The following is a 15,644-nucleotide window of genomic DNA, read 5'->3' on the forward strand; positions in this document are numbered from 1 at the left end:
ACAATTTAGCATCTAATTTGTGTCCTGTATGGTTCTGTCTTACTGGCTTTCCAACAAGATCATGAGCTCCTAAGGGGTTTAAACACCATCTGGGACAGTTGCTCCCACCAGTCCTGGCTGTATTATGAATACTGAAAAATCATGGCTGTGTCTTCCCATAGGGATGGCTGATTTCAGAGGCAGAGTGATGAATCCACACCAGGAAGGATGGCCACTGGTGAAATGCTATTGAAGTTCAAAAGACCCAGATAAGGTATGCAGAGCCCTGGGCTGGAAGTGAATTCAACAGTGATGATAACTATGGCTGTGGACAGGTAAAAATACAAAATTTCCTGTATCCCAATAGGAAGAGAGGTTCACAGACGTTGGTGTGAAAATGCAAACTCCTGGCCATCTCTGCACCTCTCTCATTCTACCAAATGCGATTAATCAATAGGTCTGATGCTCAGCAATCTGAATTTTTTTATTTTTTTGAGACAGTGTCTCGGTCTGTCATCAGGCTGGAGTGTAGCGGCACGCTCTGCTCACTGCAGCCTCAACCTCCTGGGCTCAAGTGAGCCTCCTCTTTCCAGAGCAGCTGGGACCGCAGGCACATGCTACCATGCCCGGTTCATTTTATTATTTGTAGAGAAGGGGTCTCTCTACTTTGCCCAGGCTGGTCTTGAACTTCTGGGCTCAATTGATCCTCCTACATTGGCCTCCCAAGGTGATGAGCTTACAGTCGGATTACAGGTGTGAGCCACTGTGCCTGGCCAGTCTGCATTTTTTTGAGACAGGGTTTTGCTCTGTCATCCAGGCTGGAATGCAGTGGTGCAATCTCAGCTCACTGCAACCTCCATCTCCTGGGCTCAAGCGATCCATCCACCCTAGCCACCTGAGCAGGTGGGATTCCAGGCGCATAAAGACGGGTTTTGCCATGTTTCCCAAGCTGGTCTTGAACTCCTGAGCTCAAGTGATCCACCTGCCTCAGCCTCCCAAAGCGCTGGGATTACAGGTGTGAGCCACCGCACCTGGCCTGCATTTTTAACAAGCAGCCCAACTGCTGTGCAGTTGGAGCAGAACCTCAGGTCACAATCAGAAAACCACGCTCCTGGACAGTGGTTCTCAAAATAGTCTCTAGACCAGCAACAACAGCATCACCTGGAAACTTGCTAGAAATGTTAACGTTCTTGGTCTCCCCCAAAACCTATTGAACCAGAAACGCTGAGGCGAGATCTGGCAATCTGATCGCATGAGCCCTCCAGGTGATTCTGATTCATGTTAAAGTCTGTGAATCACAGGCCTGAGAAAAGGTACAATTTCAAATCAGAAGTAAAGGGAGAAAGTTCTTCCAGCTCCTATGGACTAGTCTTCAGTTCCCATCAACACACTGACGCTGGATCCAGCTCCTGCTGTTGGCAGTGCATGTTGGCACTGCAGGGAGGAGAAGGCCCCAGAGACCCGAGAAGGAAGGTAGGGACCGTGGCTTCCTCTTTCTTTATTGGGCGTTTTGTAGATGTCACGCAGGTCTAAAAGTTACACTGCTAAATAATTATTTAAAAACTGACCAGGATGAAGGTCCTGGTCCGGAGCTCCAAACCAGAAGCAAAAAGGAATCGGGGCGGTGGGCTGGGGGTACTCCTCCAACATCACCAAAACCCAGAAAACGAGGATCCTAAGCTCCTCCGCGGGCCAAATCCAGGGCTTGGGCCCTTGGGCTAACCCGCAGGTGCCTCTGACTGCATCACACTCAGAGTAAGATAACCAGCAAGGGGCTGGAGGGAACGGCCAGCCGAGTCCAGACATGGACAGATGTAACTGGAAGGAGGACAGGAAACAGACAGGTACTGTCCAGCTGTAGGTAAGAGAGTGCAGCTAAGGCAGGTTGAGGGGCAGGGGAGAGGCTGGGGGAGCAGTATTGCAGCAATGCAGGAGTGTAGCCCCAGGGTCCTGTCCTGAGCGGCTGGTCAGGTTAGCAGCTGTTAGTTCCCAGATGGAGCTCCTGACCTGAACCCAGGTAGAGGGCTCACACGTTGTGGGTCCTCTTGGTGAGCTGGGGCTCCTCATCCACCAGCTTGGACTTGAGGTGCTCCTTGTAAGCCAGGATGTCTCCAGGCCACTTGGTGATTGTCTGCTTCTCACAGACCCAAATTTCCTGTGCAACCTAGAAAGCAAAACCTGGACTTAATCCTGGGCTAGTCACTGTCCCTGCCTCTGCCCAGCAGACTGTCCTGAGGGGCATCTAGGAAGAAAACTCCGCCCCCCAAACCCATATCCAACTCACTGTCTCACTACTTCTAAGTTATTTGGGATGTTCTAACCCAAGGGTACCATCATCAGGTTTGGAGCCTTCCAAGCCAGGAACTGCTGTGTCACTCCTATTGTCAGCTCCCTGGCAGGGCCTAGATCTATTCAGAGGCTTCACTCTCAGCCTTCTTTTCTCCACCTCTCATCTTCCCCAGAGCTTCAGAGGAATGAACAACAACTTTTTCTCAAATGACTGTGGTAGCTGTCTAATCAAAATCCTCCTTAGAATACTATTTTTGGACTGAAGAATCTTGGGACAGTAGTAAAAGCACCCTGTTTTCTACCCAACTCTCTTTCCCATTTGGGCCCAAAATGCTAAGTTGGTTGACATCTCCAGATAGCTACTGAAGAAATGAAGTGTTTCAGTTAAGGCTTTCTAAGTAGCCCCAAAGAGGCATAAGAACTGGTCCTCACCACCTGTGTCTACACTCTGAGCCCCTTCTCTTAATTCAGTAGGCGGGTATTATGCACCCTCCACATGCCATGACTACCCTACCCAACCCCCTAGAAGCTCTCTGCTGTGCCTCACCCCCTGGCCAGGGCCTCACCTGCTGAATGAGTCTGAAGTCATGGCTGACCAGCATCATACCACCCTCAAACTCATTGATGGCATCTGCCAGGGCGTCGATGGTCTCGATATCCAGGTGATTGGTGGGTTCATCCAGGAAGAGCATGTGGGGGTTCTGCCAGGCCAGCCAGGCCAGACACACTCGGCACTTCTGCCCGTCTGACAAGTTCCGGATTGGGCTCACCTGAGTAGAACCGTGACCTACATATAACTTGGCATTATCCCCGCCAAACAGCACAGCTCATCTCTCCCTCATTTCTCCCTGCTCCTCCATTAGCATCGCCATTTATAAAAAGTGAGGCTCAGAGAGACCCACTAGTCTCTTGAGGCCTGAAAGAGACTCATCCGGAAACCTGAAGCCCTTGCCATTACTAAGCCCACACCTCTCGCTCTCTTGGCAATTAAATCTTAATGAATTGGATCCTTCCAGATCTGAATCCAGAAATTTGTTTTCTAGATTACACGTTCCTTTGCCCTCAAGCACTATGGCACAAGGGCATGTCAGAGACTGGCACGCTATCCTTGCCCCCTCAAAATGCTCCATTACATAACAACCTAGAGTAAAGAAAAGGTAGTAGGTTCTTAGGGGAATCAAATGGAGGAGACTCTGGTTTGGACAGCTTCCAAACCCAGGCTGCCAGGACAGTATCCCCTGACCCACCCAGCCACAGTCTGCCAGCTATCTGGCATCCTCACCACACCCTCCTTTACTGACCTGTTGTTTCCCAGTGAGACCGTATCGCCCAATGATCTTCCTCATTTCTTCCTTCTCCTTGATCTCTGGGTAGCACTTCATCATGTACTCCAAAGGCGAGAGATCTAAGTCCAGCTGCTCTTGTAAATGCTACAGGAAAAATGGAAGCCACCCGGGTGTGACTGCCATCCCGCTTCAAAATAAACCCTACTAGGTAACTTCCTATTTCTATTCCAGGCACCTGTTCTGGGTTCAAGAAGCAGGTAGGAGCCACCTAGGCTGGAATTCCTGCCAGGGGGTGGGGGCGGCTGGCTGGAACTCAGCCAGATACAGCCCCTTCCTATACCCTGGGTAATTCCCCGGATCCCAACCCCAGGCCTGTACCTGATGGTAACGCCCTATCTTGACATGAGAGTGTTTTCGGATCATGCCATCTGTGGGTAGTAGCTAGGAAGAAAAAAGTAGAAACGTAAGCATGAAACAAAGGAAGCCCAGTTAGAAACACAGGCAGAGCAGGCAAACAAACACATGTTCACACTGAACAAGACTCAACTTCCTAAAAAGAATATGTCACCAACTCGCACACTGCTATTCTGGCCACTCTAAAAATATGTAGGAAGATGTACTGAAGCAGATGTTCTCAAGAGGCAAAGATACAATTTAAGTAGTTATGAAATGTCTACTGAATGCACTATGCTGTATAACAAAGGACTTGGGTGTAGGTGCAACATACATTTTCTAAAATTAAAAACAGCTAAGTCCTCAAAGTTGTCACTGTCATCGATAGGTTCTTAGAAACAGAACCTATTTTAAAGTTTCACTTTAAGCGAAACAACATATAACAAAACTAATTTTGCCACAGGCTAACTGATATAAACCAGAATTAGGTTCCTGCAGCATTTTTGGTCACAAAAAAAGATCACCAAACTTCTAAATAAAGATCCAAAGATTCTTTTTTTTAAGAGGGAGTCTCGCTCTGTTGCCCAGGCTGGAGTGCGAGATCTTGACTAACTGCAACCTCTCCGTCCCAGGCTCAAGAGATTCTGGAGTAGCTGGGATTACAGACACCCGCCACCACACCTTGCTAATTTTTTTGCATTTTTAGTAGAGAGGGGGTTTCACCATGTGGCTAGGCTGGTCTCACACTCCTGATCTCAAGTGATCTGCCTGCCTCGGCCTCCCAAAGCACTGGGATTACAGGTGTGAGCCACGGCACCTGGCCAAAAAACCCAGTCACTTCTAATATTCAACATCAAAATACATGTGAGCTATACATACACTTAAGAAAGATTAATAAAAACAAGGTAAGATATTTACCCAATTTTTGGTGAATCAGTGAGTGATGGCAATTGTAAGAGTGGTGGGTTAAACCAAGGAATAAATGTTTGCAAAGGGAAAACTGTGAGGAGCACCTCCTACCACCACACAGTTCAAAAATAATCACGAATGTGGCTGGTTTGCTGACTGCATTTGTATGGTTATCATAAACTTTATGAATTTTTCTTTTACAATATTTTATATTCATTCATTCTATCATTTTCCAACCTGCTTATTCAAGTTTAGGATCATGGGCGGCCGGAGCCCATCCCACAACCCAGGGAACAAGGCAAGAACCAGCCCTGAAGAGGACACCGTTCCATTATAGGATGCACTCACACACCCACACTCATTCAGACTGGAACCACTGAGACGTTCCAAGTAACCTGACAGGTGCAGCTTTGGAATGTGGGAAGAAACTGAAGTACCAGAGAAAACCCATGTAGACGTTAAAGAGAAAGTGCAAACTCCACAAAGAAGGTGGCCCCGGCTGGGAATCATTTCTATTTTTCATCAATATTAATGAAATGACATTACTTGAGAACCTGCAGCATCCCTAAATGCACAGATGTTCCTATATTCTAAATGCTCTGATTGAAAATAGAAACATGAGCCAGGCGCGGTGGCTCACGCCTGTAATCCCAGCACTTTGGGAGGCCGAGGTGGGCAGATCATGAGGTCAGGAGTTCAAGACCAGCCTAATGAACATGGTGAAACCCCATCTCTACTAAAACACAAAAAAATTAGCTGTGGCGTGTGCCTGTAATCCCAGCTACTTGGGAGGCTGAGGCAGGAGAATTGCTTGAACTCGGGGGATGAAGGTTGCAGTGAGCTGAGATCGCACCATTGCACTCCAGCCTGGGCAACAGAGCGAGACTCCGCCTCAAAAAAAAAAAAGAAAGAAAAAAGAAAATAGAAACGTGCTTAAACACATACATGTATTCACACACACACTCTAAGACTCCTCCCTACCTATCCCTGTCCCAGTAAAACAGCCCCCAGCCTCAGCACTGTCCAACCAGACATTCCCCCTCTCCTGTCTGCTGCTCCACCCCTCCAGATGGCTCACTCACCACCAGGGTACTCAGGCCCTCCCAAAGTAGTAGCCCCTGCATCACTCCCCTCTTCCTTAGCCATTGCAAGGCCTAATCTTAGAGGGATCCACGCCCACCTTGGCACCGTACCTCTCCAGTTAGCAGCTTCAGAAGAGTTGACTTCCCTGCTCCATTGGGCCCTACCAGAGCCACTCGTGTGTCAAGGTCAATTCCAAATTCTAGATTATTGTAGATGCAAGGCTGAGGTGGGGATGAGAGAGATGTGGACACAAGGCTAGAATACAGATCTGCTATGACCAGCAGACCAAGCCCGCTGAATTCCCAGTCACCAAGAGAGGAGGAAGGGAGAGTAGCGGGAGGAAGCACTCATAGCAGACCCCGTCTCACCCACTGCCTCCGCCCACCAACCCAGCTGAGTAGTCTTCTTTCCATATACACGAAGAAGGGCCCGCTAGCAGCCTTGGATGAGGCACCCCAGCTGCCACACCTGAAAATCCCCCAGAGCACGTGGGCTAGCAGGTGTGGTCAGCACAGAACAGGAGCAACTCCCATGAGCTGCCACTCACCCTAAGATACACCCCAGCCACCCATGCCCTGCCCTGAACTTACCCCATCTTTTGTATACTTGAAGCTCACATTTTGCACCATAATGACAGGCGGAGGGATCTTGCCACATGGTGGGAAATAAAATGACAGTGTCTAGGAAGAAAAGAGGGCATTTATCAAGTTGGCTCCTTTCTTATCCACCTCACCTTAGGCCACCCAATCACACCCCACCCAATCACACCCCACCTTATCGCTCACGACCCTCTCTGTCAGTCCTGATGCCATCATTTTCTGTAGCGTCTTCTCCTTGCTCTGGGCCTGCCGGGCCAGCTTGGCACTGCCATGACCAAACCTCGCAATGTAGTTCTAAAAAAGACCAAAGAGAGCTTGGAGTATGTGCAGGCGCTCAACAATTCATCTTCAATCCAGGGTAAAAATGGTGATCGTAACTTCTTCCCGACCTCCTCCATCACTACCGCTTCTCGAAATGCCCTCGTCCGAGCCCCCTGCTTCTTTCAGACAGGAGGCCATGAGCCTGACTCTGCAGTCTCCCTACCTTCATGTGTGCAATCTGATCTTGCTCCCAGTGAAACCTCTTCATCTGGTTCTCCTCCAGCTCTAGCCGCGTCTTCACGTACTGATCATAATTACCCTGCATGGAAATGTGCCAGGTAAGGCGGGCAGCTTTAACCTGGGTTTCAATCCTGGATTCTCACTCAGAGTTTAGGGGGATGAGGGATGGCACTAACTTGGCCCTGGCTCTAAGGTTGTGCAGTAAGAAGAGAGGACGTGCATTACAGAAGCATATCCTAACATCAAATCGGAGTCTTTTCAATTCTATGCCCCTCGCTCAGCCCAGCCAGGGCCAGGCTCCAGCACAAATCCTTAGGTTAGCTAGAAAGACACCTGTGGCACTGGGAATAGTCCTGAAAATCATGGTCATACAGACGTCACGAGGCTCAGAGCCTTCCAATACCACCTCCTAGAGGCTGAAGCCCCACAAAAGACTACAAGAGCTGTCTCCAGAGGGGAAAACAGACCATTCAGATTTAGAAGCTGACAAACCCTGCATAAGTGGACTACCATGGTTTCTATCTGCAAACAAAAACTGGACTCAAGCTAAATATCCATCAGAAAGGGCCTAACAAGTTACAGGATAAACACATAACGAAATACTGTGCGGTCACTGAAAAGATTGTGGTTGATTTATATATACTCACATGGAAAGCAGTCCAAAATATACTAAATTTTAAAAAGCAACCTACAGAATGATTATTAAAATTGTAACTGTGGCCAGGTGCAGTGGCTCACACCTGTAATCCCAGCACTTTGGGAGGCTGAGGTGGGTGGATCACTTGAGGCCAGGAGTTTGAGAGCAGCCTAGCCAACATGGTGAAACCCCGTCTCTACTAAAAATATAAAAATTAGCTGGGTATGGTGGCATGTGCCTGTGGTCTCAGCTACTTGGGAGGGTGAGGTGGGAGGATCGCTTGAACCTGGGAGGCAGAAGCTGCAGTGAGCCAATATCACGCCACTGGACTCCAGCCTGGGTGACAGAGACAGACCCCATCTCGAGAAAAGAGAGGCCGGGTGCGGTGGCTCATGCCTGTAATCCCAGCACTTTGGGAGGCCGAGGCAGGCGGATCATGAGGTCAAGAGAGGGAGACCATCCTGGCCAATATGGTGAAACCCCATCTCTACTAAAAATACAAAAATTAGCTGGGTGTGGTGGCACGCGCCTGTAGTCCCAGCTACTCAGGAAGCCGAGGCAGGAGAGTCCCTTGAACCTGGGAGGTGGAGGTTGCAGTGAGCCCAGATCGCGCCACTGCACTCCAGTCTGGTGACGGAGCAAGACTCCATCTCAAAAAAAAAAAAAAAAAAAAAAAGCTGCAATTGTATAAAAAGAAAAAGATTACGTATACATGACATTTTCTACAAATGTGTGCAAGTATACATGAAGTTTCTGGAAGGCTATATTAAAAACTAATACTCCTATGACTATGAATGAAGAGGACATCAATCGTTAGTTTCTTACATGCTTTTTGAAATATAAAATGAAAAGGCAAGGCACAACAGTGGGCTATTGAGATCCTGACCCCCATTCTCCTGTGGTCATGGGAGGTGGGGTAAATGTGTAGACTCCAGTGAAGCAGAGTTAAGAAGGCATTCAAGAAGGCAGAGGGAGGCCTCGTGTGGTGGCTCATGCCTGTTATCCCAGCACTTTGGGAGGCTGAGGCGGGCAGATCACCTGAAGTCAAGAGTTCAAGACCAGCCTGGCCAACATGGCAAAATCCTGTCTCTACTAAATATACAAAAACTAGCCAGACATGGTAGTGCATGCCTGTAGTCCCAGCTACTCAGAAGGCTGAGGTACAAGAATCGCTTGAATTCAGGAAGTAGAGGTTGCAGTGAGCTGAGATCATGCCAGCCTGGGTGACGGAATGAGATTCTGTTTCCAGAAAAAAAGAGGCAAGGCAGATGAGAGCAGGGCCTGCCTGGTCACCGTGAAAAGTCAACTTCTTTGCCACAAGGCAAACATACACCTTGTGTGCACAGGCTGCCAATCCATGGCCTATGGCCTGAAAGCAATGACTTTGGGATTAAAATAAAACAGGTGGTAGGACTCCTTGTCCATATCTTTTTATAGCAATAGGTAGAAAGGAGCTAATAGGTAGGTCTGCTTTTTTTTTTTTTTGAGATGGAGTCTTGCTCTGTCACCCAGGCTGGAGTGCAGTGGTGTGATCTCAGCTCACTGCAACCTCCGCCTCCAGGGTTCAAGTGATTCTCCTGCCTCAGCTTCCCAAGTAGCTGGGACTACAGGCACCTGCCACCACGCCTGGCTAATTTTTTTGTATTTTTAGTAGAGACAGGGTTTCACCATATTGGCCAGGCTGGTCTCGAACTCCTGACCTCAAGTGACCCACCCACCTCGGCCTCCCAAAGTGCTGGGATTATAGGCATGAGCCACCACACCAGCCTTTTTTTTTTTTTTTTTTTTTTTAAAGAGAATTTCAGAGAATTGGTATGCACAGAGATTACCAGAAGCCGAGGCCCACTCACCGTATAATACTTCAGTTTCTTGTTGTGCATGTGAATGATATTGGTACAGACACCATTCAGAAAATCCTGGGAATGGGAGACGAGGACCAAGATGCGCTTAAAACTGTAAAGCCAAAGAACCAATTAGTGAAGAGCTCAACCATGGGAGCTAGCTGACAACAGGTGAACTGAAAGTCAGGCCCATCCTCACCCCTAAGCACCTTTTAGATGTGTTGTCCAATTCCTGGCTGTTAGCAAGCACCTAAGCCACCACTGGACAATCTAACTGTAAGGGTATTTGGACGCCTTTCAGTGTGGCGAGACAGCCTGAGTTTCCTCAATCTTCTGTTCTAATTTTCAACAGAATGGGATGGAGACGGTAGTAACAGTGATAGTAAACAGAAACGTGTATGTACACAAATACACCCACGAATGTATCCAAAACTGTGGGTGGGAAGAACTGGTACAGACACAATAAAAAACAAAATGCTTTACTTTTTGAAAGAAGGTACTAAGTCACTGTACCACTAAAAGCCTTCTTTTAAAATTGGTACAATATTCCAGCTTATTCAGTTCTTTAGCTGTAGGACCATGACCATATTGGCTATATTCTCCTTTGTCACTGCATCATGATCTTAGATGGAAGACCTCTTTTTAGCTTTATACAATTAAGAAAAAAAAAATCTTTAATTAAGATCTTGAATTTGAAATACGGACAAAACCAACAAGGATTTTTTTTTAAAAAAAAAAAGCTCATAAATTTCAAACTAAAGAAAAACAATCAAAAGAAAAGGCCAGCCTTAAACAGCCCTAAAGGTGCTCACTGCTTGTCCAAGAAAGTGAACTCTGTCCTTCCTTCAGTTCCTTTCTCACCGCTCTAACATCAGTGCAGTTTCTGGGCATCCATTTTCTAGATTCCCCCTTTGGGACCTGCCCACTCACATCCCCCATTCCACCCTCTTACGTTTTTAGTTCTTCTTCCAACCACACGCAAGCATCTAGGTCCAGGTGGTTGGTAGGCTCATCCAGGAGCAGCATGAAGGGCCGAATAAAGAGGGCTCTGAAGGACGGTAAAGGAGACAGAAGCACCTCGGAATTATAATGGATGTGACACAGGACGGGACAAACTTGCCTGCTACATGCAATTCTGAGTAGGCTCCTGGCTTGAGTCTTGAAATCAATTTTAGGCTCTATACCTCAGAGGGAAAAGGAGAAGCAGGACAGAAACAAGAGTCGAAGAGAAGAGATTAAAGAGTAGAATACGGGGCTCAGAAGCATATAAGGACAGTTCGAGGCAAGGCTGTAGAAGTCTTTATGAGTTTATGAGCCTTGTGCACTGAAGTTGGAGACTACGGAGAAGACAAAAAAATACAGAGGAAATAAACTGCTAAAACAAATTAGACCTATCTGAAGGTCTGAAGATGGACCTATCTCGTGGGGTGGCCAGAGTCTAGCAAGGGATAGACTCTAAAGCTCTGGTTCCCAAACCAGAAATCTGTGTTTTTAAAAGCTCCTTGGGTGAACCGGAGGCAGCTAATCCTTGCTAGCATGTGGAACCACTGTGCTTATACTCTAAGGCACATGCAGGCAACTTTCTAGAGAAGTATATCAAGTCTTATAAATTCCCTTCACAGAGAATGATGGGGCAAGGAATTACCTGTTTAGTGACTCTGGGGGGATTATTGGGGGAATGCTGGTCTATGGAAACTCACTTTGAGTCCAGGCCACAAGAGAATAAGAACGACAGCTATCATAATAGCCGTCTAACATTTTATCTTTACAGCTGGAATTAGCAGGACCAGAGTACAAAAAGGGTGGAAAGGGAATCCCGGTGGGAGGACAGAAACAGACCTACTCCACCGTTTTACCTAGGACTACCCCTAGGATCTCTAAACTCTGTGCTGGGTGCTAAGAATCCAATAGAAAACTGAGTCACTCTACCACTTCAGCCAGGAAGCTCTCTCTCTAGCCCATACACAACAACCCCCTCCACACTGCAGATGTCCATGTCTCATTTGACACTTACCGCTGACTCCTGTTCCAAACAGTTCCACTGGAGTGAACACTAAACACTGGAGAGATGGGGGAGTTGTGGGGGTAGGGAAGGAGGGAGGGACTCACCTGGCAAGGGCAACCCTCATCCTCCAGCCCCCACTGAAGTCTTTTAGCTTCTTGCGCTGCATGGCAGGTGTGAAACCCAGTCCATGCAAGATCCGCGAGGCCCTCATCTCTGCCTTGTCGGCATCCAGCTCCTCCAGGCGCTCGTAGAGCTCCATGAGCTTCTCACACTCCGCTGTGGACAGTGTATGGCCATGAGGCTCCTGGGGGCCTTTCTGGGAGGATGCCCACCCCTATGCCCAGGTCTGGAGCCCTACCATCCTCATGAGCCAGCCGCTCTGCCTCTTTCTCCAGCATGGCCCGCTCTGTGTCGACTTCCATCACACAATGCAAGGGTGTCTTGTCACTAGGGGGCATCTCTCGAGTCAGATGGTAGATGTCGATGTGCTCAGGGATGGGCACTTCACGCTTCCCAATAGCAGAGAGCAGCATGGACTTTCCTGAGAGAGGAGAGCAGCAGACGCTTGGTACAGTGAACTCCCGTATCCCTCTTCACCACTAGTTCTTCCACCCCAGTCAAACTGGGACCTCATCCATTTTTTTTTTTTTTTTGAGGACCTTTCTTCCCTTCATTCGTTCAAATCTTGCCAGCCCCCATTCTTGGGATTCCTTTCTAACTTTCCTCCAATTCTTGCCCCACCCCTTCTCTGAAGCTTTTTTCACTTACCACAGCTTCACACGCCCCTGACCAACTTCTCCAGCACCTGCTGTAACTACTCATGTGGTACAGGGTGGACGCACCCTAATCTGAAAATCCAAAATGCTCCAAAATCCAAAATCTTTTAAGTGCTCACATGATGCTTAAAGGAAATGCTTACTGGAGAATTTCAGGTTTTTGGATTAGGGATGCTCAGCCGGTAAGTATAATGCAAATATTCCAAGATCCGAAACACTTCTGGTTCCAAGCATTTCAGATAAGGGATACTCAACCTGTACATAACACATACTGCTCTGCGTTGCTAGTTCCTTTCCCCTGGACATAATCTGGTCTCCCATCCCTATTCTAAATGCTTTGCTCTGAACACAGTTGATGCTAAATAAATACTTGTGAGTGACAGATGAGCTAAGGAGAGATACCTCCCACCGCCCCTTCCAAGGCCTCACCAATTCCATTTAAACCAATGAGGCCATAACGACGGCCTGAGTTTAATTCCAGTTTGGTGTCACTGAGCAGCTCTTGACCATGAAAGGTGAGTGAGAGGTTGATAATGTGAACATCAGTACTGTTGGGGTGAGAGGCCAGGACGCCAGTGACAGCTCGAGCAGCAGCTTTCTTCATCTCAAAGTCCTCTAGCTCCTTGGTCAGCAAATCTACTTCTGCGGATAGAAAAGCAGTTTGGGAAGATGGCTGTGAGACAGACTCGGCTCTCCACAAAGGTAAACATCCTGAAGGACCAGGCTCCAATCCTGCTGAGCACTCAGATGTTTCCCAAACTTTACAGAGTGCACAATGACACAGAGCTGCCCCGACACCCTGCTTGCCCTTGTTTTGTCCTCCCATATCTGTTTACTTACTCCCATCACTCATAACTTCTGTCCTCCACTACTGTGGCCAGGAATAAAACTTCCCCACAGCCTGACTTTATTGCTCTTTCTAATCGCTTTCTAACTCCCCCTTTTCTGAACGCCTATCTGTTACAACTTGCAGACTAATTCTCCTTTCCTCTTCAAACATTTACTTAGTGTCTACCTGAGAAGCAAGTCATAAAAAAAACCCAAGACAGGATCCTTGCACTCAAAGATGAAACAATTTAGACAAAGAAACAGGAGATACAACATAAAAAGGTAAGTAACACTAAAAGACAGCAAAAGGGTATAGAGAATGGAAATACTGTGGTCAGGTTTGACTGAGAGACGCTTCACTATCTTGAGCTGGGCCTTGACAGAAATGTCAAATGTAGCTAGCAAAAACATGATGGTATTATAATTCAGTGTGTGAAAGGACAGAGATGTGGTGACTATGCAAGAGATAATAAATAGTCTGGATGGAGCAGAAGGCTGTTTAGGGAGTTTTCAGGGGGCAGGGAAGAGGGCTGGGATTGGACTGCCAAGGGCCTGGAATAGTCTTTACCGCATATGGCCATGTTTCCCAGTCTAGACGGTAAGTTTTTGGAGGGAAGACGGTAGTGCCTCAGTGTATAGCACCATGTCTAGCACTTGAGAAATAATAAATATTTCCCAAAATATAAATAACAGAAAGGGAGCTCTCTCCCAGGAAAAACCCCGTAAAACAACTCATAAGTTACTCTCTTGTAGGTAGAGCCACTGCCCCTGTGAGAGGACAAGCCTACTGTATAATGTAGCAAAGAACCTGGCACATTGGTCACCATGCATAGAAATGCAAACTGAGAAAGGGGCAGGGAACTGACCCCCTCCTCACAGTCTAATAGAGCAGCAAGGCAGCTCAGCAACTCTCACATCCGCTTGCCACTGAGTATGTGAGAACCTCGTCTTCGGCTTCCTTGCGCAATGACAGGGTGGCACAAATTCCAACTCTACTGATTTGATTCATCATGAAAAGTTGCATGACACCAGATACATTCTCCACTGTCCCCAGCATCAAGATTCCAACTCTGGCTGGGGCATGCATTAAGTCTTAGCAACCATCCCCAACTCACCCCTCCCTCAATTCACCTGTGGTCTCTCTGCCATTGGCCTCATTCTTCTCTGCCACCTGTGGTTCTGTGACAACATCTCCATTTTCTTCATGTCCTTTTCTGGGCCGCTGTCGAGCTTTGGCAGCCTCCTTCTTTTTGGCTGCCTTCTTCTTGGCCAGGTCGGAGGGCATAATGATGACCCACAGGGGTAGGTTACTGTTGTTTCAGGGAGCCTGAAGGAAGGCAAACAGATACCCCCAAACCCTAAACTTACTAGTAAGAATGCCTGGGCCCTGCTCCATCCCTCTCAGGAATCTTCGTATCAACATCAAGCCTCTGATGCCCTGGCCTGCCCCCGCCTCGTCTGTTCCAACTTGGTCAGGGTCTCTCAAACCAATGCCGATTCTCAGCGGCTCTTCTAATCTTAACATCTCTTCCCACAGGCACCAGTCCCCCACGGACTGCCTCATTTTGGAAACGCTCCTTCTTTCAGGGCCTCCGGCTGGGGACCAGGTTCTGCCCCTCAGCGGAGGTCTCCGTCTCCGGTTTCCCTACAACTTGGCGCTCCGCACTCAGCTAGCCGCCTCACTTTCCGGGCTTCCTCCTCCCGTCCGTCTCGGGCCTCTTCTCGATCGTCCCTCTCCACATCACCCGGCCGTCGAGCCCAGCCTCTTGCCGGGACGCACTCGTCCTCGCCCGCGTGAGTCCCCTCCGAGTCTCCACGCTCGTCACCCCCGGGTCCTCCCCCACCCCGCCCGTCAGCTTCTCTCCCTTAGCCCTATCTTCCCCCTCGCAGAGCCCTCCATCCAAACCCCGTCCCTGCTTCCTCTTCTAATTCTCTTTCCCCCTCACCGGCGGGGACCCTCTCCCTACAGCTCCCCTTCCCCTAACTCACTGGGCCTCGCTGCTCGGCCTCTGTCGCAACAGAGCTGCTCCTTAGGATCCTCCGCGTGCGGCCGGCTCACCAGCCAATCACGGCCTCGGGTGGTTCTCGGCGCGCCGCCGCGCTGCCTCCTGGGAAGTGTAGTCCTCAAGTTGCAGCGGCCAAGAGTGAGACCCGCCTTGAGGACTACTATGTATCCCAGAGACCTCGCGGGGCCGCGTGACGCCATCAGGATGCGCGAGGCTCGGGGAGGGGGCGGGATTAGAGTCCAAGAGCTCTCTGCTAGCGGGCCCACTTCGGGCGCTGGAAACTGCAAATCCCAGATTGCTCGTCGGATAAACCGGCTGAGCCTTCTAGGCTTTACCCCACCTCTCGAAAATCCATTGAGCTGTTGTGGAGTTACGAGTTTTTAGAGCTACCTAACCGACTCAGGCAGCAGGGCGTGCAACTACACTTCCCAGCTTGCCTCAGCGGGAGTAGGTCGAAACAATGGGAGAGGAGAGGTGGGAGCGTGAGGGGAGGACTAAAATGAAGGGGGCGC

General features: G+C 48.7%; 1 protein-coding gene across 4 annotated transcripts; it reads right to left on the reverse strand.

The window, feature by feature from the left end:
* Nucleotides 1-442: 442 nt before the first annotated feature.
* ABCF2 (ATP binding cassette subfamily F member 2) lies at nt 443-15,560 on the reverse strand. 4 transcript variants are annotated; one of them, XM_008967955.4, is made up of 15 exons: nt 15,116-15,560; nt 14,258-14,453; nt 12,728-12,940; nt 11,881-12,063; nt 11,627-11,798; nt 10,470-10,565; nt 9,527-9,629; nt 7,023-7,118; nt 6,713-6,832; nt 6,530-6,619; nt 6,050-6,160; nt 3,933-3,995; nt 3,570-3,698; nt 2,835-3,038; nt 443-2,143 (listed from the first exon to the last, which is right to left on the reverse strand). In XM_008967955.4, exons 2-15 carry the CDS (start codon nt 14,409-14,411, stop codon nt 2,006-2,008), a joined length of 1,872 nt encoding a protein of 623 aa, XP_008966203.1. In that variant the 5' UTR covers nt 14,412-14,453; nt 15,116-15,560; the 3' UTR covers nt 443-2,005. The 4 variants fall into 4 exon arrangements, with proteins under 4 accessions (XP_008966203.1, XP_008966204.1, XP_034821164.1 ...); XM_008967956.6 differs by having other exon boundaries at nt 14,810-15,126; XM_034965273.3 differs by lacking the exon at nt 10,470-10,565 and having other exon boundaries at nt 15,116-15,266.
* Between the last annotated feature and the right edge of the window lie 84 nt (nt 15,561-15,644).

The sequence above is a fragment of the Pan paniscus genome, chromosome 6 (genome assembly GCF_029289425.2).
Source record: "Pan paniscus chromosome 6, NHGRI_mPanPan1-v2.0_pri, whole genome shotgun sequence".
Classification (NCBI taxonomy): domain Eukaryota; kingdom Metazoa; phylum Chordata; class Mammalia; order Primates; family Hominidae; genus Pan; species Pan paniscus.